Raw genomic sequence first — 25,766 nt, 5'->3', positions numbered from 1 at the left:
GCCTAATTGGTGTCTGGGCCACCCCATCCTCTCCAGGACCCGAGTTCCTGACCCCAATCAAGGGCAAAGGGGTGGGGGGTTGGGCCCAACCAGCTGTCAGGAGTCAGGGTGGTAGTGGTGACACAAACAGGTTTCATGAGGTCTCCTCACCACAGGCAGGGGGTGACTCCGGTAGGCAGGGGTGGCCTTCCCACATTCATTGACTCCCCTTTCCAAGTCCTATTTCTATGTATCTGTGGCCTCTGCCTTCATTTCTGCATAATCTGGGAAAAGGAATACAGAAGCCCCTTAAAACTGCAAGAAGGCCTGGGAAAGAGGCACGCATTGGCTGCAGGAAATAAGGAGTAGGAAGAATGAGAATTAGCAGAAAGAACTTTCCAGCAGAAATGAAGGACAGAGGGACTGTCCGTTCTTGGACTGTCAGGGGATGGGCTGGAGGGGTGGGGCTGGAGGTCAGGGAAATAAGAACCCGGCTTAGGACACAAGGTGTCTCTTTGGACCCAGCTCAGAGTGAAGCCAGCGAGGGTGGCTGTGGGGAGCTGGTGACTCGGTCTCTGCTGTCACTGTTGCCCACTGCAGTGGGGGTCTGCGGCTGGTCCTGAGGCCTGAGCCACAGGACTGGCTGGGTAAGGGTCCCAGGAGCCGGGGGCTCCTGCCAGACTCTCTTCCAGCCGCAATCGCCCGCCTCTGCGGCACCCTGCGCTGAGACTCTGCCTGGGAGGGGCTTGCCTAGATTGAGGGGCGGCCCCCATGCACCATAAGTGTCTCGACATCTATGAGTCTCTAAAGGGAGGGCTTCCGAAGCCTTTTTCTGTCATTCCCTCTTTTCCATCCTAGGTCCCACCTTTGTTTCAGACTTCTCTGCCTCTCTCTCTACTCTCCGTCTGGGCTCTGCCTCCCTCATGCCCCCGGGGCCCTTGTGTCTCCGATTCTGACCGTCCCTGTCTGGTTGTTTCTCTTTGCTTCCTTCTCCCTTCCTCTCCCTGTGCTAGTTCTGGCTTCGGCGCCCTTGCCCTCTTTCCTGGGCCCGGATCACCGTCTATCTGGGCCGGTCCCCTCGAGGCTCGTGCAAGCTGTCTCCTTGGGAACCCCTCTCTTCCTCGGGCTCTGTTCTGACCTCCAGCTCTGCTGCCAGCACAAACCCCATTATCAGTCTGCGGCCCTTGGGAGAGGCCGCCTGTGCGCCCCGACGGGAGCGGGGGTGGGGTGGGGGAGGGGCAGGAGCGAGGGGGCGGGACTTGGGGGAACACCGCGCTCGGCCCCGCCCCTCCGGCCCCGCCCCTCCCGGGTCCCTGCCGGCGCCCCTAGCCGTGCCCCGGCCGCAGAGCCGCCGCTGCCGCCCGATGAATGGAGTCGCCTTCTGCCTGGTCGGGATCCCGCCCCGCCCGGAGCCCCGGCCCCCCCAGGTGAGGGCGCTGGGCCAGGGGAGGGGGCGGGGCCGGGCGCTGCCGGGGAGCGGGTAGCCGGGCCGGGGTCGCTGCGCCCCAGCCCGCCGGGCACAGCCTGGAGCGCAGGGCGCGGGCACTGCGGGCACCGCTGCAAGGAACTTCGGCTGGTGTTGGGCAGGGGAGCGGGCCGGGGCGAGAGCTGCCCGGGGCAGGGGGGAGGGAAGGAGGGAGGTAGGTAGGGGGCCGGGACGGGCACCGAGCTGCCAGGGCAGGGGGCGCCGACCAGGGTGACGGTGCCAGGCCCCCCGCGGCCGGGCAGCGGGGGCGGGAGGCCCGCGCCTTTTGTCCGGGATTTTCAGGCGGGGCGCCCGCGCCGTTTCCTCTGCCCGAGTTTTCGCTTTCCGTTGGCGAGGCCCCTGCACAGCTGGAGCGAGAGGGATGGGGGAGGGGGTTCCCGGGGCGGGACGTCCTCCGCCAAGGCGGCCGGACACCCCCTCCCCGCGCCACACTCGCCCCTGCGGGGTCGGAGTGCGGGACCGGCTTCCAGGCACGGGTCCGCCGCCCCGCTGGGTCCCGGGGAAGAGAAACAGGCCCCGGACCCCCGGAGCACAGGCGCGGCTGCCCTCCCCTCTGCCCCCTCCGGCCGGCCGTGGGTGGGTCTGGGCGCGGGGTGCCAGGGGCATTACTCAGCGCTGGGCTGCTTTGCTTGGGTCCTTTCATCTGCCAGCTGCTGAGGCTGGGGAGAGGCCAGCAGGGGCCTCATCCCTCCATCGGGGCCAGTCCCCTGCCTCTGAGCCTGGCCGTCTAGCCCTACTGAAGTACCCAGCACTAACTCCCTGCATCCCAAGTAGAGGGTTGAACACTGTCAGGCCAATGTTTTTCCCGTGCTTGGAAAAGAGGTTCCTTAGGGTCCAGACTGGGGTCAAGGCCCGGGCAGAGGCCTCTGCCTTTTTTGACAGGGCTGAAAGATCTGGGGACCCTCCTCTCTAGCCCTACCCCCAATTTTGGAGGTGGGATCTGGTGCTTTGCAAACTTTTCATGAGACTGGTGTGCTTCTCTGGTGCTGGATGAGTTCAGTTCTCCCTCAGTCTGCATCTCTCTCCCTTCAGCCAAAGTGTGTTTCCTAATTACAAACTCGAAATTCAGGATGGACAGGGGGCGGGGGTGGAGGTCATTAAGCATGAGTCCCTTGGATTCAACCCCCCACCAACTACACATACTTCGCCTCTATCCCCTTACAATCTCCACCCCCACCCAGTGGCCCAGCTGGGGGTGGATGGCTTTTGATTCCACGTGGTTCTCCCCTCCTGCCAGGGCAACGAGCTCCATTCCCCAAAGTGGTGGCTGTCACTGAGATGTGCTCATTGGCATGCGATTTGAATCTCAGTTATATAACCAGTCGTTTTGCCTCCGAACACAGCCCAGAGGTCCCTCGCCCCAGCTACTTCTTCCACTTGCCCACAATGTCGTTGGGTCTACCCCAAGGTGGCAGGGAACTCCAAGGTCCTGAATCCAAGGCCCTGCCTTCTCCTTGGGAACGAGGAGAACAGTAAATCCCCTACATTCAATGCTGGATTCGAGGGCCTCAAAACCCCTGTAAGTGGGCAGGTGTTGGCATCCCATTTTACAGAGAGGGTCTGAGCCTACACAGTGACAGTGCCAAGGCTAGAACCTGGGTCTCCTGATGGTGATTATGGCTTAAGATGAAGTCTGGGGGGGAAAGTTATTAGGAAGGTGGCTTTGTGACACCCTAGGGAATGAGGAAGGCTTTTGTGGATCCCAGCCCAAGCAGAGAAGTTCTAGACCTGGGGACTAGCCTTTGTGCTGGGCAGCCTGGCGGGGCCTCTGTGTTCCCCTCCTCAGGACAACCTTGAACTCACATGGAAGGAGTGCGGCATTCTTGGCGTGGACAGGAGTGAGGATGAGTGCAGGAGTGGGCAGTGGATTGCTTCATCCTTCACTGCAGGGATACTTAGAAGGACTTCTCGATGTGTAAGGTTAAAAGAGAGACTACAAAGCAGAAGGATGGAATAAGTTACAATGTGACGGATTGCAGTTAGATATTCAGTAGAACTTCCAGGAAGAGATTTGTGAGCTGCACTGTCCCTGGCTAGCCTGAAGCATCATGCAGGGAAGTTTTCTCCAGTACAGTGGGTCAGGTGGGTTCCTGTGATGTTGAATTCTGATGTAGAAATCTGGAGATATTTATTGGCCTGCAAATATATTCAAATGAACAGATACATTAGTGCCTGGGGAAAAAATGTGTTTTTAAGGAAGGGGAATTGCTTTAATTGTATAGCTAATAACTAATATAATACATAGATAGCAATTGCTCTGGGCCAGGGTTTATATAAATTACCTCATTTAATCCTCACAATACACCACGAGGTGGATACTATGGTCCCCATTTTACAGTTGAGGGCATTGAGGCACAGAGAGCCAACAGTTTGGCCAAAATCACGTTGCTGGTAGGCTGCAGAGCCAGGCTAGGAGCCCTAGTAATCTGGCTTCAGAGTTGTGCTCACTGTCCAGCTTCTTAGGACCTGCCTTGTCCCACTGTCACTCCCACCCTCAATCTGGGGCCATCACGCACACAGCCCAAGATCAAGGTCAACTTCTCACTGGAATGGAGCTTGGTTGCTTATCTTTCTGCTGGGACAGGGATGGGGAACAGTGGCCTCAGGGGTGGTGAGACCTCAGGTGTCCCCTGCCCCCCATGGTTGGTGAGTGGGAAGCAGCCCCTCCTTTAACCTCCCGCACCCACCCTGCGCCGCCCACAGCACTTGGGCCAGGGCTCAGTTCATTGGTGGTTTCCCTCCAAAGGGACACCAGCCCTGCTCTGTTGGCCGCAGGGGTTCAAAGGTGAGATATTGGCTTGGTCAGGGATTTGGACAAAGCCCGGTTTTAATTATCCTGCTCTCTCACCCTCCCCGGAGCGAGCCATGAATAGGGCATGTGGGAGCTGGTGCTGCCTTTCCCCTAGCACCCCCACCCCTTCAAACAACCCCCGCTTTGATCCAGGGCCCCCTGTTTCTTGTGAAATTGCGCCAACTCGTCAGCAGGGCAGTGCCAGTGTGTACCAGGCAGGCATCGCCTCCCCCACTGTCTCAGTGGGACAGCAGGCTGCGATGGCTTTGGGGTGGGCTTTGGGGCGAGTTTACAGCCCTGTGGGGGTGGGGTGTATTCATCACCTGTTAGAGTGGATCAGGACCAAAGGGGTCATCTTGTCCAACTCCCTCCTGCGGGGAGACATGCCAGCAAGCACCGAGGTTCCTTAGCCGTGGCAGACGAGAACCCAGGTCTTCTGACTCTCAGGCTCCCAAGCCATGCCTTTCCCTCCACGGCTGCCTCTGTCCTTGCTGGCCCCCTCAGTGCAGGCTTCTTGGACTGGGCCCCGAGAGGGAGAGGGGAGGGCAGGGAGGAGTAGGGACAAGTGGACAATGTGTCCTGTTCATCTCTGTGTCCCCAGTGGCCGGCACAGCGCCTGGCACAGAGCAGCTCTCCATAAATGTTTGTGAAGTACAAACCAGGCAGCGGCCCCTCCCCTGGCCTCCCAGGGCATTCCATGCCAACTCTATCTCTGGCATGGTGCTGGGTGATCTGCATGTCAGTCTACCTCACCAGACTGGAGTTATCTGGAAGCAAGAAAAACCATAATGGCAACTGCTTCCATAGTACTTACCACTAGTAGGTACATCACCATCGCCCCATTCGACAGATGAAAAAACTGGCACAAAAAGATGACATGGCCTCCTAATGTCACACAGCAAGTAAGTGGCAGAGATGAGGAGTTGACCATGCTCTTAACCTCATTCCAAGGGGCCCTAGAGATGTCATTTTTGTCTTGGTATCTACAGGGCTTGGCACACAGCAAGTACTCAGAGAATGTTTGTTGACTGACTGCTGACTAAATTTACGAATGATGGGACAGTGTATGGAAAAGCCACAGAATCTTGTAACCTAACTCTTTGGAAGTAGGTGGGGTTGGGCTCTTGGGAAGGCAGCCTGGAGGTGCCTCACGGTGTTATCCACAACAACAGTCCCTGAGCCAAACCCAGAGAGGAAGGGAAAGCTCACCCACCCATACCCTGTCCCCTGTCACCACTGCCTCCAAGGCTTGGCAGGGGCCACCAGGGTTCCTCCCGTCTTCTGGCCTCTCTTTTGCTCTCACTCCCTCCCTCCTTCCCCTAGAGTTCTGAGGGGACAGTGATGAGGAAAGGGCACATGGGAAAAGACTACAGGTTGGCATGAAGAAGTCTGTTTGTTTTTTCTGTCTCTGGCCTGAGACGTTCAGTTCAACTCAACACCTGGTAATGGAAGATTCTGTCCCTTTCAAGTTGGAAGGTGGACAGAGCCTGGTTTGGGGCAGGGTCTGTCCTGTCAATTCTCCATCTCTCACAAGAAGGGGTGTTAGATTTCTTGACCACCTCCAGTCCTAAACCTTAGGCCCAGGGACATCTCCAACCTTCTTGAACCCTTATGCACCTGAGCAAGTGACCTCTTCCCTTCTGACTCCCTCTGCCCCCCATTTGCTAGTTTGAATGAACATTAATCAGTCACTATCTCCAGGCCACACTTCATCTGCTTATAAAGGTGGGTACACAGCTGGCTAGGAAAAAAGAGGGGTGTGTGGGAGGTATGGTCCACTGTTTAATGTAGACAGGCCAGCCATGGGAGCTGAGGGGCCTGGGCCTGGTGTGGTCCTCAGTACCTGGGGAGGTAGGAGCAGCACCCTGTGGTTGAGCATATGGGCCCTGCCTTTATCCTGCTGGGGTTCAAATTTCAGCTTTACCCCTTATTCACTGTATGACCTTGGATAAGTGACTTAGTTGTTTGGCTTCAGTTTTCTTATTCCTGAAATAATCCCTCAAAATAATTGGGAGGACTAAGTGACATTTGGTAATCTTAGCTATTGGTAGCAACTATTATTAAACAAACAATAATCAATAGATAGAAATGAGAACATACTTTTTTTTTTTAATCCAACCCCTAAATGGAACCAGAGCAACACACTTTTGACCCAGTAAAAGGAATCTTTTATGGTCAAATAATCTGAAGAGGAAGTGAGCTGCCTTGGGAGGTAGTGAGCATGCCTCACTGGTGGTGGGCAAGCACAGGCTAGACAGTGACGTGGACCAGAGAGAATTCAGGCATTGGGTGAGGGGTTGGTACAGAAAACCTTAAGAGCCCTGCATTGGGATCAGCACTATGTGATAGGAAATTAGAGGAGCAGGTGAGACCTCATTCCTGCTTTGGGGGATCTGGAGAGAAGGCAGATACCCCAGCCTTCTGGGACATTAGAGATTGGCTGCCAAGATTTGGGCTCCTCGGAGGAAAGGTGGTCCTGACAGGCAGCCTGGAAGGATGGGTATGGTTCTGATGGGTCGGAGAAGGTGGGATTGTAGTGTAGGCCCAGGAAGGGCTTGGTGGCTGAGGGGCAGGGAGGAGGCTGGGCCATTGGTCCTGAATTCAGCCGCAGGGCTGCGTCATCCTCCCGGGTGCCCAAGGGGTTTGGGTGTATGGTGGTGGTGGTGGGGAAACTAGTAATTCCCTGTCTTGCCGCCCCCCAGTCGCTGCTGTAGGAGGGGCCAGGGCTACTCGCGGTGGCAAGGAGCCCGGGCCTGTAAGGAGCGGAACTGGGGAAAGAAAGACTTCTTATGCCCAGCGCATTTGGGGGCGTCTGGGGGTCGGGGGAACAGTGGCGCCTTTGTCCCCAGCCGCCGGGAATCTGGCCGAGGAGCTGGCCCTGGGTCTGGCCGGGCCCTCGGCAGGCAGGTCCTCTTTGAAGTGACCCTTTCACAGCTCAGCCTGAGTCCCTGGGAGGGGAGACAGCCTGGGGTGGGGTGTGGGGATGACAGACCCACAAGCCAAGGCCTGAGGGCTGGAAGCAGACCCAGTGCTGGCCTCTTGGGGCCAGAGGAATGTGGTGGGCTGGGGGGACATGTGGGAGCCATGTGGCAGCCATGTGGCAGGACAACCACTCAAGGGGTCTTGGCCCCAAGTGCGGGTCCAGTAGGGAAGGACAGAGTCCATTTCGGCCCCGTGCCTGGTTTCTATCAGTCTGCAGTGTGTTTTCTGTCTGACTCTGGGCTCCTAAATCAGCAGCTGCTTCTTCCTTTTTAATTTCCTCACGAAGTGTGAGAAGTCCTTGGAAAGAATCGGGTGAGCATGCAAGACTTAGAGTCCTTGGGAAGAGGCGGGGCAGGGATCCAGGCCATTGGAGCGTTTCCTGCTCCTGAGAGCCACCAAGAGGCTGGAAGGGGAGGAGGCTGAAGTGGAGACCCCACCCTCCACCCCAGAGGTCCCCTGATTCTCAGTGTGGAGAAGCTCTTGTGTTTTTCCTGGAAAGGGAGAGGAGGAGGGAGGAGAGAAGCCACCCAGAGAGGGGACATCTGCCTATGTTTCAGCTGGAGGAGTATGACAGGCCACCCCTTCCCCTGTCTCTCCATTTGCGTCATGGGGAAACTGAGGCCCAGAGAAAGGACAGGTCAAGGGCATAGAGGCAGAGAGGAAGGGCCAAGCAGGAATGGGAGGAAGAGAGAGGACAGAAGCCAGGCAGGAAGAGGAAGGGGCTCAGGCTGCTGGAGAGAAGTGTGGAGTGGCTTCAGCTCTGACCTGCTGTGAGTCCATGGAAAGGGGGAGAGGAGGAGTGTGTTTCTGTTGGTGGGTTCCCGAGGTCCAAGTAGGAAGGGGGACTCGGGGTTGTGGATTGAGCAGTGGACGGGGGGGCCCTTGGCAGCCCAGGTGAGAACCTGCCCCACCCTGATGCTGTTTCTAGTTCATGGCCCCACATTCCGGCACTCTCTGTACTGGGGAAGATTCTTCTAAATCTCCCTTTCCTCTCCTGGAGGTGCAGCCCGGTTCCTCCCAGAGAGGGGGACGGAGCTGCCCGACTCTGGGGCTCTCCTGTATCTTGCGCTGGCATCTGCGGAGCTGAGCCCTCATTAGCTCTAATGAAGCCTTGGCTCTGTGTTCCCCGCCCCCCGCAGCACCTGGGGAGGGGAAGGTGGGGGGCCAGCTGATGTTGGGCCCAAAGCCCAGGAGAGGGGGGCATGTCTGCGAGAGAGGAAATGGGGGCCACCAACCAGGCTAGGCTGCTGACACGAGGGAGAGGGAGAGACGCCCCCTCTGCTTCCCCACTGGGACCCTTTCCTCCCCCATTGGCTCCCGGAGGCCTCAGTCCCGGTGCTAGGGAAAGCCTTATCTGAGAGGCTGGGTGTGGTCTGGGGACCCTGAGGATATTCCCAGGCCTGGCTTGCATAGAGTGTCCCTCCTGCCCGCTCCTTAATTGCAGCCTGGGACAGGAGAAGGACCTGACACCCACACGAGAGGCTCGGTGCTTGGGAAAATCAGGCGGCAGGCCAGGTCTGAATGCACACTGGCCTTCAGCGGGCGACCATTTCTTGCATGCCCTCTGTGTTACGGGCTCTCTCGCGCCTCTTGGGAACTGGTCAATAAGACACAGCCCTGCCCTTAAGGGATTCCTTGTCTGCTTCTCCTGCTGCCCAAAAGACAGACAAACAGTCTCCACTAATATTTTATAACCGCGGGTTCTGAAATTTTCACTTATACTATCTGCCAGTCCGAAACACCCCTTGCTACCCCCCTGCCAAAAATATTAACAAATTAACAAAAATGGCCTGGTCTGATTGGGGACACAGACCCACAGCAGACACAAGCTAGTGTCTTCACTGTGATCATCATTTGAGTGTGAGTGTGGTCACGAAGGTGTTAACAGACATTTAAAGATGGAAGCAGACTCTCCGGGTGGAATTGCCATGGGGCTGGTTAAAAACCAGTTGGTGATATGATTACTCTCTTTTCTCTCATCTCCTATTTCCAAACCTGTCATTAACTTGAGGATTCTATAGTGAAATGCCTTTTGATCAATTTTCAAGGGCTATCATGAGGTGGTTGTCCATTTACAGACGCAGGAAGTAGACCCTGAGCAGGTGAATAACTTCACCCGAGGTCACCCAGCATCGAATTTAAAGCTGGGTCTTTGAATCCTAAGCCTGTCCTTGTGGTCACTGCTATATTCCTTGACGAGAAAGAGCCTGGGAGGACACCCCCCACCCCAGGAAGTTGGCCCCTCTTCCCCATAGCTGAGCCTTGAAACCCGAGCAGGGCTTGGCATAATGAAGGCGTGGGGAGGGCAGACGTAGTTGGGGGTGGATGCAGAGAGATGTGAATTATGTTCTGCTTCTCTGTGACTCTTCTGTGACTCAGTGAGAAGTCTGGGTTTGCTCTTGAGCGGTGTGGGGGACCCTAGGGCTCTGTCAATAGACATGGCTGAGCCCCTGCGTCCTCTAAAGATGCTCCAGCTCTGAGGGGAGGAAGCTTCACTGAGGAGGTGAGGCTTGCCAAGATGTTCGCTGGGACAAGAGAGGGACAGACTCAGAAAGGAGAGAAGGGTACTCCAGGCAGAGGGACCCAGCACAGCACAGGCAAGGAGGTGTAACAGCCTGATCTCTTAACTGATCGATGGGTGCAAGACAAAGGAAAGAGAGAGGAGGTCATCAAGGCCAATGAGGGTCAGCTTCTGTCCCGCCTGCCCCCCATGATGGCATAGCCCTCCTGCCATGCGAAGGAACTTGACTTAGTCCCATAGCTACCATGGAACTATGTAAGGGTGTCAGGTGGTGGAGGCAGCAGACCAGGTGAGAGAAGATGAGAACTGAAACTGGAGTTGGAGATGGAGACGACAGGATAGTAGTGGAGTATGTCACCTTTTTCCCCTTTCCAGAACTTGCCATACCATCTCATTCCCTTGTCTGGAATGGCCTTCCCTGCCTTTTCCATTTCTCAAGCTCCTATTTATCCTTCAATGCTCAGTTCAAATATCCTTCTCTATAAATCCTCCCTCCACCAAACCTCCTCAAATATCCAGGGACTTCCTCCTCCCGGCACTAGACCTTAAGCCCCATGAGGATAGGGACTTTGTCCTGTTCACTGCTCTATATCCAGCTTCTAGACCAGGCCTTGTTGACTGAATATTGTGGACCGATGAATTGAATGTTTCCATAGCACTTGGCACTGCATTGCAAGAGCCACAATAATAATAACAATAGGAGTATTGTTAAAGCTAACATTTAGTGAACACTTCAGTGCCAGACACTGCTGTGCTGAGCACTTTGCACACACTATCTCTTTAATCTGCACAACAAACCCACAAGCAATGGATTAGCTCTATTTTATAAATGCAGAAATGGAAGCTCAGGGAGGTTAGTAACTTGCCCAAGGACACACAGGTAGGAAGTGGGACTGAGTTGGGATCCAAACCCAGGTTCCTCTGAATCCTGTTTAGAAACTTTTAACACTATGTGCTGCAGCTCCTTTATTTGTTGCATGTTTGTCTCTTTGATCTTTATGAAACCAAGGACTGCTTTTATTAATTTTTGAAAATCCTTTGTGGACTCCTGAACTAGGATTTGTTGCGCAGCTCCTACGTGCCAGGCCCTCGACCCTGAGTCTTCTCAAGGACCCCATTTACAGCTGACAAGACTGAGACTTGGAGAGGGAAAGGACTTAGCAGGGTCACATTGTTGGAACCTGAGGCCTGGTCTCTTTGACTCCTTTTTCCCCAGTGTCACTGTGTGTAACTGGGCCCCCTGACCCAGTATCAGGCCCTTGATGACACCCAGTCAGTAGTCCCGGAATGAAAGAAAGAGGAGTCAGCTCTGAAGTTGGCTGACTCGCTTGGGGACAAGCAGGGACAGGATAGATGGGACCATGGACTGGGTCTACTGCCCCTAAGTCCAGCATGTGTCCCCGTGTGGTCACTGATGCAGAAAGGGGGTCTAGAGGCTGGGACTGGGGACATTGTGACTTCCAAGTGCCTAGCTGTCTGTCAGACCTGTGAGCTCCAAGGAGAAGCTGAGCTGGCACTGGAGTGCTTAGAAACGGTGTTGGAAGGAGGCAGAGGCTTACCAGGACCTTGACTGGAGAGAGTGAGAGGCTTCCACGGGCTGCACAGCATCAGTGCGATTTTGGTCGTGGGGTGACCAGAAGGGACCTCCAGGCCTGGGCAATGCGGCCACGGGGATGTGGGTGGGGGTGAGAGCGGTGGAGGAGAGAAGGTCGTGTGGGCGGGGCCCTGCTCTCGGCCAAGGCATGGGCACTGCCTCCTGTTGAGTGCCCATTTGGCCCGTGTGCCCGACCCGCAGGGATCCACCAATCAGAGGCGCCCGTGGCTCTTTATTCGCATGTCATTTGCATGACCGCGCCCCTTCGTTTCCGCAGCTCTGCCTCTGTTCCTAAAAGTGTGCCTCCTTGGCCCGCTGTGCATTTCAGGCCCCCTGAGCAGAGCTGTCATGGGAGGGGAGGCGGGGCGGGAGGGCCCACCTGGGCTGCAGCCTGGCGCACTATTCATAGCTCAGGGGCTGGCGTACTTCGCATACTTGGCGTTTCTTACGTCTGGCGGCTGAGGCAGCCGTCCCTCCGTTGTCCTCCCCTCCGCCCTCTGCCTCCTCCCCCACCTTCGCCCTCGCCCTCGCAGCTAACCGTCCTGAAGTCTACAGATGTCCGAGCTGCCCCATCGTGGCTGAGCTTACATGAAGGAACTGAGAGGTCCCAGAGAGGGCCGGGCCCAGAGGGAAGATCCGGTAGAAATGAGGCGTATAATGAGGCGGCTAAGAGCCGCGGCTCTGCCCGCAGCTTCATTCCGGACCTGACACTGGCTGTGCGACCCTGGCAAGTTCCTTAGCTTGCCAAGTTAGGGAGGCTTTTCAGAAAGTCAAGCTGAGACCTGGAGGATAAGCGGTCAGTCACGGGAAGGTGGGGGAGGTGACAGGCAAGCACTCTATTATATTCCAGGGAGAGGGGACTCTGGATGTGGTAGGCGGGCCCTGAGTCTCAGGACAAGGGCTTGGCATGTTTGAGAACCCACGAGGAGGGCTCGTGGCTGGCGCGTGGCCAGCTGGGGCGAGGGCACAGAGCTGCAAAGAGGATTAAAGCAGCTCCCCTTTCCTCCCCACCCCTTACTCCCTTGTTCCAGCACCCCAACCTCTTGGATCTGGCTTCCACGGAGGAAGGAGTGGGGGTTCAAAAAGACAAAGATCTGAAGCTGCCCCTGCTACAGGTGGACTCCTCCTGGGGACAGGGGTCTGGCTGCCCGAGACTCTCTCAGAAGCTCATTCATTTCTCAGCATTCACCCCCTCTGGGCCAGGTGCTGTACCAGGAGCCAAGGATTCAACCACCAGCAAAGCAGAAATGGCACTGGCCTTCCAGGACTCACAGCCCAGGCGGGAGATGTTGTTCAAAATAACCTCAGAAATAAATAGACACCAGTGAGAGGGTGTGCAGGGATCTGACCTGGTCTGGGGCCAGAGAAGGTGTGTCTGGGGCAGTGACATTTTTGCTGAGAGCTACAGAGTGGGTAGGAGTTAAATGGGGTGTAGGTTGCATTCCAGAAACAGCATGTGCAAAGGACCTGTGTCTGGAAGGGTGCCTGGTCATCACAGGAACTGGAAGGAGGCCAGGGTGTCCAGAGCACAGAGCAAGGGGGTGTGGTGGGTGTGGAGGCCGAGCCACATCCCAGAGGGCCTGGTGGTCATAATATTAGAACCATCAATCTGGCCTATTGGAGGCGAGAGAGGTGAGGGCAACTTGAAATGGGGCAGTGGTGTGCTGACGTGGTCAGTCTCGGGAGACATTTGGGAAGCAGCGTCCACTGTGATGATGGGATGTAGGGCCGGCCCATAACATCTCCTATTTCATGGTTCCCAGCAACTATGTAAGGCTGCTATTCATATATCTTCTTTTTTTTTTTTTTTTTTGAGATAAGGTCTTGCTCTGTTGCCCGGGGTAGAGTGCAGTGGTCTCATCATAGCTCACTGCACTTCAAACTCCTGGGCTCAAGCAAGCCTCCTGCATCAACCTCCTGGGACTATAGCATGTTATTGCACGTGGCTAATTTTTGCATTTTTTGTAGAGACAGTGTCTCACTCTTGCTCAGGCTGATCTCGAACTCCTGACCTCAAGCATTCCTCCCACCTCGGCCTCCCAAAGTGCTAGGATTACAGGAGTGAGCCACTGCGCCCGACCCATTTTGTAGCTGAAGAAATAAGGAAGCCTGTGTGACCTTGAGTGATGACCTTGAAATCACACAGCCAGAAAAGGCCCAGGGTCAGGATCAGGGTCAGTACCAATGGCAAGTGGCCCTTTCTCCATATCAGCCTTCTTGATGCTGGGACCGTGGTCTCTTTCTTACCAGCCTCCTATCCCCTATACCTCAGTGCCCCTGTGGGTTAGGCTGGCATTCCCTACCTAGCACCAGATTGGATGGGGGGCCAAGAGGTCCAGGTGGTGGGTGTTGTATGCCACCTTTATTTCCAGAGGCTGTTCTGCTGTTAAGTGAGCTAGTGCTTGTGCAGTGTGCCTGGCATATAGTGAGCACTCAACAAGTATTAATTACTGCTATGGCTGTTATCATGTCCCCAAATGTGAGGCCAGGCAAACTGGCAAGGGGGGAAGGTCTGGAGCCGAAGATGATGCCATCTGTCCTCTTCTGACCACAGAGCCCAGCCCAGAAACCATCCCTGCTCCCTCCTGGGCAGGAGCCCAGGGGAGGCTGTTTGTCCCTGCAGAGCCACCATCCCTTCCACCCCTCCAGCTGCCTCTGGGGCATCATGGGCTGGATTAGGGAGAGGTACAGTTCATAGGCAGGGTCACGTGTGAGGGGGAAAGCAGGGGTAATCTGGGCGAGTTGGGCTGGGCTGGGGTGAGGGGGTGGGTGGTTTCAGGGGTGGAGCTGAGAGCCTCTCCCACAGGGAGCCCCACGTGCCCTGGGGGAGACTTTTGGAATCTGTTGAGACCTGCCCTGGGAGGGGATTGTGGTCTCAGCCTGACTAGGACTGAGCTCTCCTCTGAAAGAAACCAGTGAGTGCACCTGTGCCCAGGTGGTCAGACAACAGGAAGAACTTCTAGAGAGGGGGACCATAGAGTGATTCACACCCAGATCTCTCCCTCAGTCTCTCTGAAATGAGCTGTACACGTGTGGTTGGGGAATGGATCCGATGATTTTGGAGAAGAGTCACTGCAGGCATTCTGTTTCCAGGAAGGACTGCCACTAACACAGTCTAGTGTCTGAAAAGGGGCTCTGGCCTCTCTCCAGAACTCCTTGGCCAAAGGAAGACCCCAGGGTTTCTCAGTTGATCTGTCCTTCCACAGGGGACCCTTCTCCTCTGTAGGAGATGGGGAGGGGGTGATCTCAGGGCAGGGTTGGAGCTGCAGGGCCTGGAGAATGCAATTGGTGGGGAGCCAGGTTGAGAGAATAAGGACCCCCCGCCCGCTCTGGGCTCCAAGGGAGATCAGACATGCCAGCACTGGGCCAGCAGGGGGCTCTGCAGCCCAGGGCACCTGCCTGCCGGCTGTCTCCAGCAAGCCTATGCCCCTTCAGTGTTTTGGCTCATTTTCTTCCTTGGAGTGCTTACGAGGACAGGGACACGTCTCTGTGTGCACACCCTGGTGTGAATATGTTACAGGTGGTGTGTAAGTGTGTGGGGGGTTGGAACAGATGCGTGTGCTTGGTGGGGTTGGGTTTCAGGGTGCAGGACCCCTACACCGAGCCAGGCTTCTGTCAAGAAAACTCTTCCAAGGTCCTGCCACCTTGGCATGTGGCAAGCAAGACCTTGGAAGAGTTTGTGTATCCACTGGTCCAGCCTCCAATGCATGGTGGGTCCCCATCAAGGCCAAGGACCTACTGTGTGCCAGGTTCAGACTCCCTTGAGGCCCCAGAGATGACAATAGGGACTCCGAGAAGGTGCTGTGGAGAAGGGTGGCAGGGAAAGGTCCTCCAGGCAGGAGGTGCCCAGCTGTCCTGGGCAACTCTGTGGGCAGGGCCTGCTCCTGGGCGCCAAGGAGAGACCTGTGCATTTGTTCCGTCTTCTTTCAACTTTTTTTCTTTTTTCGCATTTGAATTCTGACTTTGCCTTTTTAAAAAATTGTGGTAAAATATATATAATATAAAATTTACCTTTCTAATCGTTTTTAAGTGTACAGTTCGGTGGCATTAAGTACATTCATATTGTCGTATAACCATCACCCCATCCATTTCCAGAACTTTTTCATCGCTGCAAACTGAAACTCTGTGCCCATGAAACAATAACTCCCCATCCTCCCCTCCCCCTAGTCCTTGGCAACCACCATTCCACTTTCTGTCTCTATGGATCTAGGTCCCTCATATAAGTGGAATCACGTAATATTTGTCCTTTTGTGCCTGGCTTATTTCACTTAGCGTAATGTCTTCAAGGTTCATCCGTGTATTAGCATGTGTCAGGATTTCATTCCTTTTTAAAGGCTGAATAATATTCCATTGTATGGATATACCACATTTCCATTGTATGGATATACCTCATTTTGTTTATCCGTTCATCTGCAGATGGACACGTGGGTTGCTTTCACCTCTTGGCTGTTGTGAATAATGCTACTGTGAACATGGGTGTACAGATGTCTATTCTAGACCCTGTTTTCAGTTATTTTGGGTGTATACCCAGAAGTGCAATTCCTGGATCATATGGTAATTCTATGTTTAATATTCTGAGGAACTGCCATACTGTTCTCCTCACCATTTCACATTCCCACAAGCAATGCACAGGATTGGAATTCTCCACATCCTCTCCATCAACAAATAATTTTTGAAAGTCTACTATGTACAAAGCCCTCTAGTAGGGCAAATGCATTCTGAAAAATTCAGCAGCCATTGTGGAAGCTGTTGGTCTTAATCTAATGGGGGAGACTCACGCCATGCCCTGAGCACTGTCCAATCTTAGGGGAAAGACACAGCCCTTGCCCTCTGGGAGACCCTACACCGATGTGGGGCAAAAAGCCCGTGCTCTCAGGGAGCTCCCAGTCTGATGGGGGAGGCACAGCCTCTTCCCTTTGGGGAGTCCTCAGACAGGCCCTGAGACCAGAGTGGGTGCGTGGAGGGCACGCACTGAGACAGCCAGGGGGCCGCTGAGTGGGGTAAATCAGGGAGTGGAGAGGGTCTGGGCCGGGCCCTGTCCTATGCTGGCCTGCGGTTGCTGGGGCAATGGCCCTGGTGTTTACTTTGTGGCTGGCTCCAGACTCACCCTTTTCTGCAAGTGCTCATTTCCCACCATGAGGAAAGATGCTTGTCTTTAGTCTCTCCTTCCTCTGGTGTCCCTGAGGAGGGAACTGGCTCTCTTGCCGGGCGAGGGCCCTGCCAGCCTGGCACCTTTGCCATATTCCTTGCCTGCTGGGCTCTCACGTTGCCCACCCCTTCCCCACTCCCAAAGGGCCTATGAGACAGTGCTCTGGGCTTGCCAAAGTTCTGCTAAGGCAGGGGGGAGGCCCGTCAGAGCCTGGGGTTGGCAGGGGGAGGTGGGGGCCGGGTCCATGAGCATGAGTCTGTCTGGGTCTGTGAGTGTCTGCATGTGTCACTGCGTCTGTGTATACGTGGCCGAGTGTCTGCATGCCTGAATGTGAGTGTGACTGAGTATGACTATCCAAAAGGCAATCAAAACAGCTTGCATTTATTAAACTCCTACTGTATGCTCTGGGCCTATGCTAAGACTTTCTTTAACTTACTTAATTCTGCCAACAAACTTTGAGGTAGGAATTAACGTCATTCCCCATTTTCCTGGTGAGGAACCAAAGCTCAAAGAGGTTAAGGAACTCAGCCAAGGTCTCACAGCTAGAAAGTGGTAGGGATGGGACGCCACAGGACTCCAGAGCCCACGTACTAACCCCTGCGCTGTGCTGCTGCCGAAAGAACTTGGGGGTTTGTGCGGTTGGGGATTATCTCTGCCCTCCCTCGATTGGGGAGGGATGTCTGGCAAGGCAAGTGCTTCCTCCTCTCCTCTCTCAGACTCCCTGGGCGCTGGCCCTGTTTAAAGGACAGGGAGCGAGTGTCACAACCCAAACCAACCCAGGGCAGGAGTGGCCCTAGAGAGGGAGAGCACGGGGTCTAGGGAGACCCTATGAACCCCCTGTCCGAAGGCCAGACAGAGTGCCAGTGTGAGGTCCCCAGGTCCCCAGTGATGCGAGGCTATGTGCCCATTGAGGGTGCTGGGGAGAAGCAGGCTTGTTTGGCCGGCTCGTCAACTTGGCCTGTTGGGGCATGTCAGGCAGCAGCCTCTAGACAGGCAGTGCTGGGAACCAGGCACCTGAATGGGGCAAAAGGGTGGAGGAGGCCCGAGGGGGCAGCAGCCCTTGACTGAGGAGACAGGAGCAGGGCTCAGACGCTTGGGTGTGGGCGGGGGCATGCGTTGGGTATCGCATTGCCCGCGTGCCTGGGATGCACGGACCGGCAGCGGGATCTGCCCTGTCTGTGTGCAAGGTTGTAGGGTGGTTCTGGGTCTGTGTTTGCTGATTGGTGCGTGACCCGTGTATGGGACCAGGCAGAGCTTTAAAAATGCCGGATGATTCTCTTGGGGTGGAGTCATTGTTACTTGTGGTTTGGGGCCTACATTCTGGGAGGGGGAGCTGAGCAAACGGGAGGAAGAAGAAGCAGGCAGAATGTCCCTGAACCCCTCTCTCACTTCCTGAACCACGTGGCCCGTGATGTGTCAGTTTCCCTCTTTCTCACATCCCCTGACCCCCAGGCCCCAGGCCCTCCTCCCCTTCCCCAGTGCCTAGTTGCTCCTGCTCCTCCAGCCCAGACCCCCTCTCCTGGGAGGGCTCACCTGGGAGGTATCTGGCTCCACCTTCAAAACTCACCTCCCAGAGAGAAGAGGCCCTGCACACCTGATGTATGGGGGGGTCTCCCCTGTTGGGAGGGTGAAGGCTGCTGGCTCTGGCAGAAGCCTGGAACTTGGGAACCCCCCCCCCAGTTTCAGGAACTGGGACAATACTCCTGAAAGAACTGTAAGTGCCCTGAGGGCAGGGTTTGTGCTGGCCTTGTTCTTCAAGGTGTCCCAAAGACAGGGTTGCTGAATGGATAAATGGGAGGCTAAGGGACCGAGACCTGGGAAGGGTTAGAACCAGTCACTGTGCTCTTTGAGCCTCAGTTTCTTTCTTTTTCTTTCCTTTTTTTGAGACACAGTCTTATTCCGTTGCCCTAAGTAGAGTGCCGTGGTGTCAGCCTAGCTCACAGCAACCTCATACTCCTGGGCTCAAGGGATCCTCCTGCCTCAGCCTCCCGAGTAGCTGGGACTACAGATGCCACCACGCCCAGCTAATTTTTAAAACATTTTTTTTAGTAGAGATGGGGTCTCTATCTTGCCCAGGCTGGTCTTGAACTCTTGAGCTCAAGTGATCCTTCTGCCTTGCCTCTGCCTCCCAGAGTGCTATGATTACAGGCATGAGCCACCGCATCCGGCCTGAGCCTCAGTTTCTGTAACTGAAAAATAGATATAAAAACGGTCCCTGGTTATTCAACTCTTAGGGTAAGGGTCAAATGAGAACAAGTGCAAGTGCTTTCAAATAATAAAAGATTATTATCTCTTTTGGGGAGAGGGGAGTCTGGATGCCCTCCCCTTGGGAGGAGGTAGCCTCCAAACCCCTACCCCAAGGACCCTGGGGAGGATGAGCTTGAGTGGATTTTGCAAGCTGGTCAAACTGGAGGGGAATGGGAGGGGCTGCTCAGCAGGGTGATTTCTGATGTGGGGGAGGAAGCTGGGCAGGGTGTGGGGGGAGGACTCACACTAGGCAGGAAGGCTTGGAATAGAATCTCAGCTACGCCTGGTATTTCCCAGCCCATGGCCCCCTCCCCCACTGCCCTCTGGGGCCCACCCCACATTCCTTTCCCAGAGGAAATGGGGGAGGGAGCCAAGAGGCTCCCCAGTCCTGGAGGATCATTTATTTGAACTATGTACAACTTTGAGGCCCTACTGTGTGCACCCACCTCCCAAAGGAAGGCCCTGTAGAGGCAGCTGGGTGTGGAGGGGGTGGAGGTGGGAAGGTCGTGTTGGAAGAGTCTGTCACCTCCTTTGCTGGGCCTTGCTGCCCCTGCCAGGTTCGAGGGCCGGAAATGGACATTGTATATGGCTGGCTGATGCTTTCCAAGGTCTCTGCAGCCCTGGCCCAGAAAACCCATGCTGTATCTCCCCTCCCTGCAGCCCCCAGAACCCTCAGCAGTTTTAAGGGAGGTGGATTCTTCTTGATCTGGGCACACAGCAGCACCTGTTGGCCAGCTCTCTGGGGTGTGAGAGTCACTCCTTTTCCTCAGAACCAGGGACTGGACTTTGAGCAAGAGGAAAGTAAGTTAGACAGCTGGAAGGACTTACTGACTGCTTGCTGGGAGAGCAGGCCACACTTGAAGCTGAGGACATCCTCGTGACCATTGCCCTCCACTTGGTGCCACAGAGTCTGACATGGCTGAGGACATCTTGATGGTGCAGGGAGGCCCAGGACCGTCAAGGGCAGGAGTGGTCCCGACACGGAATCCTTGGTTTTCTAGCGATTGAGGGGCGGGGAGAGGGTGCAGAGACGAATATGGTGTCCGGCTCTCCCTAACTGCCGTCCTTTCCCGCTCTCCCCCAAGCCCTCCTGACTCAGCTCATGGCAGCCTGGCTCTTCCCGTCTGGCTTCCGCCAGGGTGGGGGTGGGGGTCCAGCTCATGCATGGGGGGCCCAGCAAATGGCAAACAGGAAACAGGAGAACAAAACCGCTCCCTGGCTGACACAGGCAGCCACCCCCACGCGCCTCACCCTCACCCTTCCTCTCCCTTCCTTCTCTCCCTCCCTCGATCCTGCCCACCCCCTACTCCCCACAATCCTCAGCCTCCTTTCCCATCCCTTTGCTCTTCCACCTTCCCACACCTTGTCACCTCCCAGCCTCCTCCCCCTCTCTGCCCCTCCCTCCCCCCTCCCCTTTCTGGATCCTCCCAAATGGGCCACCCTACTCTCCTGGCAGGTCCTGCTGGGGACTTCAGATGATGGAGTGGGAGCTGACTCCTCTGCTTGGTTCTCCCTCCTGGTAGCTGCCCAGGAAGGCCCAGCCCCTAGACGACGCCTCCTAGATTCAGGAGCAGGGCTGGGCTACAGGGCTGGGAGCCGGAATGAGAACTCTGGAGTTGGAGTTCCGGGCCTCCAACTCCTTCTCTACAAATTGGGCCATAGTAATGGCCCCAGGCCACGGTGAGTGGCTGTAGTGACAAGCACGTTGTTCAGGAATAGTCACGTGGGATAGAAATGGTGGTGGTAACTATACACCTCCTAGCCAGGACCTCTGCCAGCCCCACCCGGGAAGGGGCCTGGGAAGGAGGAGAGCCGGGAAAAGGGGGTGGGGAAGGGTCTGCCACCAACAGGGGCTTCCTGTCTGACTCACATGGGGGGGGATAGGGGCCAGCTTGGAGCTCATTGTCAGCTTGGTGGCACTCCTAGGTAGATCTAATGGACAAAGGGTCCTGGGGGAGAGGGTGGTCACACTTCCCCAAGGGGGTGGGGACTCTACTGTAGCCTTAAGAGTGTATGGTTTTTGCTCGTGTGGGTGTTGGTGGGAGCGGGCACTTGCTATGCGCTGGGCACTGTGTGTGTGAGGCCTAAGGGGGTGTGGCATCAGTGCCTGGCGTGCCTGTGCTGTGCAGTGCGTGCGTGTCATCTCTCTGCCTGCGTGGGGTTTGTGGTGTCTCTGCAGGGTACCTGCGGAGTGTGCGGGTGGGTATGTGGGGTCTGGTGTGCTTTCTGGGGCATAGTGCATGCTGTGCTTGCAATGTGTCTCTGTAGGGGGGTGTGGACCGTATATGCATGGGTGGGTGTCCGAGGTGTGTGCAAGAGAATAGTGTGTTTCCGTGGGGTAGGTGGACTGGCTGGGTGGCAGGGTGTCAGGTGTATGGATGTGTGTGCATGTGGGTCTGTGCGGAGTGGGTAGGGTGTGTGGCTATGTGAGGGACACGGAGTGCATGTGTGACTGTGTGTTTCTCTGGAATGTATGAAGCTGACGCGTATGCGCGAGCTGGAAGGGGCACACACGGGGTACAGTGTGTGTTCGTGTGTGGGGGTGGCGGTCTGTGTGTGAGTGTGTGCTGTGCAGGGTGTGAGGGTGTGGCTGTGCGGGGGACTGTGCAGCGCCTTTGGTGTGTGGGGGTGTGTGTGACTGTGGGATCTGGCTGGGCGGCCGCGCACAGGGGCCGCCCCGGAGGGGGAGGTGTCTGCCCTGCGCGACTCGCCAGCGTGTCTGGGCTCAGGCGCCTTCAGCCGGGAGGCGCGGGAGGCGCGGAGCCCTGCCAGCCGTCCTGCCACCATCCGCGCGGGCCGTCCGTCCCCTCGGGGCCCCTGGGCCCCGGGCCCGAGGCTTCGGGGGGCGGGCGGGGACCCCAGGGGCCCACCTGCCGCCCCGGGGGCCGAGGACGCCGCCCGCCGGGCGCCGAGCCCCGGCCCCGCTCCCCCGAGTGGCGCGCCCCGCTCCGGAAGCCCAGCCTGGGGCGCGCAGGGGCCCGGGCAGCGGCCGGGCCCGGGGGCCCCCGCCGGCCGCGGCGCTGGTGGGCAGTGCCGTGTGGCGCGTGGAGCGCGCGGGGGCCGGGGGCTGGCGCTGGGAGCGCGCCGTCGGCGTGGACTGCAGCGCCCCGGAGCCGCGCTGCCTCTGGCTGCCCTGCCTCAGCCACAGCGACCGCCGCGCGCCCGGGCCGCGCCGGGCCAGGGTGAGCGGGGCTCGTGGAGCCGGGGGCTGGGGGCCCTGGCCCGGGCAGGCCTTGTTGGGGGCTGGGTGAGACGGGTCACCAACTTCCCGCGGACCTTTGAGCTGTGTGCGCCCTGCATTCCAGGACTGAAGCCCCTGGAGTGGAGAGTGAGGAGCTTGAGCGGTGGGGCTGAGGGTGATAGGATTTGTGGCTTGGAGCTGTTTCAGGGCTTCTGGGATGACAACCCCAGCCGAGTTGTGGTCTCCAGTGGGCTCTGCCCTCTTAGTTTACAGACAGTGTCAGGATGGAAGGGGCCAGATCGATTGAAGAGCTGCTAGGACATCTAGGAATCCTAGAGAGTCTGGGCTGGCAGGGACCCGAGTCACTGCTAGTTAGGGGTGCCACTAAATGGAGCAGTGGGCGCTACCCCACCCGACTCCTGATAGGGGGCCAGGACACGGGGGCACACAAGGGTTTCCTAGCAGGCAGAGGAGGCTGAAGTGACAGAATGGACCCCTGCAGGTAGTGAGTGATCTTAGGGTGAGGATCCACAGGGCTGGGGGCAGGGTGCAGTGTTTCTGATGTCTGGGATCCACCAGGCTGATAGGGCGTGAGTCACAGTGGGCGCCATGCCCAGCCCAAACACTGTGCTCCCTGCAGTGACCTCTTTATGCTCCCTGGGGGAGGAGCAGGACTCCTGGGTTCTAGTTCCTGGTATTGCCAACCCACCACGCGTCCCCTTCTGCCTAATTTGTGTCCTGGGGTCATCTGCCCTCCTGCCACCATTGTTGGTATTTCTGGACGTCTCTCTCTTTCCTGACATGAGGGTGTGTTTGGAAATAGATCTAGGCCAGGAGAGTTGAATCAGTAATGTCCCTGTGCCCCCTGAGTGGTTCCCTCTGCATCTCCTTGTCTCTGTGCCTCTGTCACCTTTCTAATCTAATCACCTTTCTCGTCATCGTCATCGTCATCGCTGGCTCCTACTCTGTTTCTGCACCTATCACCTCCCTTCCTCTCAAGATGAGAGCAAGACCCATTGTTGTCCCAGGTCAGAGGGGAGGAGAGGAAACATGCATGTATAATAGCATGAAGGACTGAGGTTAAACCTAAGGGAGAACTTTCCACAGGGGAGACGCCAGCTCTGGCTGTTGATGGGGCCTGTGGTGTCTCCTTTTCAAGCTGGGGTGTGGTAGCTGTGGCAGGGGGATTATTGACATTCTCAGGAGCCTAGTTGGAAGGGGTGGGTAGAGGGGAGCTGGAAGGAAGGAACAGAGGAAAGGGAGAGGCAGAGATAAGGGAGGGGGCGCCAGTTGTGCTTGGGTGAAGAGGGGACCTGGGAGAGGAAGGTGTGCCTCCTGCCCTGGATTGCATGCAGGCCCCCCCAGGGAGCAGCACCCCTGGCAGCTGGCAGCTCCAGGCAGGATGTGTGCTGGGGGAGGGGTGGGGGGCGTGCGGGGACCTGTCCCAGCCACTTCTCATCACTGGGGCAGCTGGTGGCTTAAACCTTAATCCAGGACACCAGCAAAACAATGGGCCCTGCAAACAGCCTCAGCTCTGAGCCCAGGTGGGGGACATGCAGGGCGGCAGCCCACACTGGGGAGGAGCAGGGGCTTCTGGCAGGAGAGGGCAGTGGGGGGTCCCCCAGACCCTCTTTGCTCCCTGATCAGTTCCTTGCCAGGTCAGCAGAGATAGGAAATCCAGGGGATTTCAGACCTCAGCAGAATTCCCAGAGAATTCTCTCCTCTGGGCTCCCGAGGCTGCCATGGGGGTGTGGGCTCAGTGGGGGAGGCTAGGCTGGAGCCACGAGTGGAAGGAGCTGAGGGGATGTCGCCGGACTTCCTTGTGTATTGAACCTGGCTCTGTCCTCTGGGGCTGTATGAAACAGGCCTATTGCTTCTGCCGCATATTTCTTTGATCTGCTGAGATTTGAGGATGTATCCCCTTCCCTGGGGCTGCTCGACTGCAGCCCAGGCTGCCACCCCGGGCAGAGCTCCCTCACAGGGTGCTGGGCACGTGTTGCGGCTCCCCCTGCCCCGGAGGTGTGAATAGGCGGGCGGTGGATACGTGAATGAACATCTTAGCTTCAGTACATTTGAGTGGCAAATGTTTTTGAGCTTTCTCCAGCTATTAGGAGACAAAAGGGACCTTAATAGTGAAGTGGGCCCTCCGCCCCAGAACTGGTGGGGCTCTTCCCTCTGCACCCAGCCCTGAGCCTTTCTCCCCTTGGCTGACCGCTCCTGCCTGGCACCAAAGAGGAGTGAGGGGGCTAAGGACTGTTGCGGGTTGGGGTAGGGGCTTCTTGTCCTCTCAGAGGTTTGGATGAGGGCAGCAGAACCTGAAGCTAGGGGTTAAACGGTCCCTGAGGAGGTCTCCTGGCTTTTCAAAACCCGGCAGCCCCCCATCCTCAGCCTCTTCCCCAGCCGGCCTCTCTGGGCATGATCTGTCTGACCCCTCCTGCTGCCCACTTCCCCCTCTCTGTGTCCGAGAAGGGGACCTGAAGGGAGCCCTCTCTCAGGCACTGTCTATCCTTTTCTCTCTCTTACCTCCCAGACCCTTGTCTTTAGACACCCTCTGCCATGTCATCTGGGGGAATCCCAAGTATTCCTGCAGGTCTGACAGAGGGCAGAGTGTCCCCTAACCCCAGCCTTTCTGGTGAACCAGCCAGCCCTCTGGCTGGGTTCCGGAGCCTCAGGAAGTTCCTTCAGTTGTCTGAGGTCCAGTCTACTTCTTCCAGCTCTTGATGCCCTGTGTGTTCCTGCTGCTGCTCCTGAAGGATGTGTGCATGCCAGTGTGTCTGTGCAGGTGTGTGTCTGTGTGTCTGTGATGTGTGCATGTATGTCTGTATGTGCATTGTGTGTGCAAGACTGTGGTCATGTGTGACTGTGTGTGCATATTGTCTATGTGTCTGTATGCATGTTTCACATGTGCTTGCCTGTATGTATGTATGTTTGTGGTGGGTGTGTCTGTGTCTGCATAGGTGTGTGTGTTTGAGTCTGTGTGAGAGCACGCACGTGCACGTCTATATGCCCATATCTGTGTCTGTGGGTACGTGTGTGCATGAGTGTGTGTGTGTGAGATTGTGCATGAGCTATACAGCCATAGGCACTTACCAGGCAGGAAGGCTGTGTGTCCAGTGTCCGGCACGAGGTGCTCCATGAGCATTTGCTGAACTGGATTGAACTGAACTGAAGGAACTTGCTGCAGCAGGTTATTTCCCTGAAGGCAAAGACATCGTGAACTGACGGAGAGGAAAAGAAAGAAGGAAGACGCTGTTGGGCTGATTTTGGGGGTGGGAGAGGCAGGAAGGGGTGAGGAGGAGGGTAGGAGCAGGGAGGGTGCCTGGCACCCCGAGGGCAATGGACTCCTTCCAGTGCCCCTCGGGTCCTCTGGGCTGCAGGAGGCAGCGTGCAGAGCCGGGAGTGCCGGCCACACGGGCACTCAGCCCTGTCTTCCTGTCTCCCACAGCTGCCACTGGGCCCGAGAGATGGGTGCTCTCCTAGGCGCCCCCTCCCCTGGCAGGGGCCGAGGACGCTACTGCTGCACAAAAGTCTCCAGGATGGCTTTGGCTTCACCCTGCGCCACTTCATCGTGTACCCACCTGAGTCGGCCGTGCACTGCAGCCTGAAGGTACGCCCCTCTCGCCACTGCTCTGGCCTGTTCCTGGAAAATTTAACAGGGGCGGCGAAAATCCTTCTCACCAGTCTCCGCCATGGTTTTTTGACTTTCTCGGAGAAGTAATCCTTCCTGGGGTCCAGCCTCACTCCCTTCTGCTGTGGCCTGGGGAGGAGGGCTGCAGGGGGGCAGTGCCGGCCCTGGCTGGGCCATTTGCACTGTGTGCCAGCGGACAGACCCCCTA

General features: G+C 56.7%; 1 protein-coding gene across 1 annotated transcript in view; it reads left to right on the top strand.

Moving 5' to 3' along the window:
* The first annotated feature begins 1,343 nt into the window (after positions 1–1,343).
* Positions 1,344–25,766, top strand: part of ARHGAP23 (Rho GTPase activating protein 23) — a 70,220-nt gene continuing 45,797 nt past the window's right edge. The window contains exons 1-2 of the mRNA XM_012662970.1: positions 1,344–1,406; positions 25,376–25,537. Of these exons, the coding sequence (XP_012518424.1) occupies positions 1,344–1,406; positions 25,376–25,537 (225 nt within the window). The remainder of the gene's footprint in view (positions 1,407–25,375; positions 25,538–25,766) is intronic.

Source organism: Propithecus coquereli, unplaced genomic scaffold, assembly GCF_000956105.1.
Source record: "Propithecus coquereli isolate 6110/MARCELLA unplaced genomic scaffold, Pcoq_1.0 Scaffold119, whole genome shotgun sequence".
NCBI lineage: Eukaryota > Metazoa > Chordata > Mammalia > Primates > Indriidae > Propithecus > Propithecus coquereli.
The sequence above is the reverse complement of the archived record's forward strand: the minus strand, read 5'-3'. Positions and strand labels throughout refer to the sequence as shown.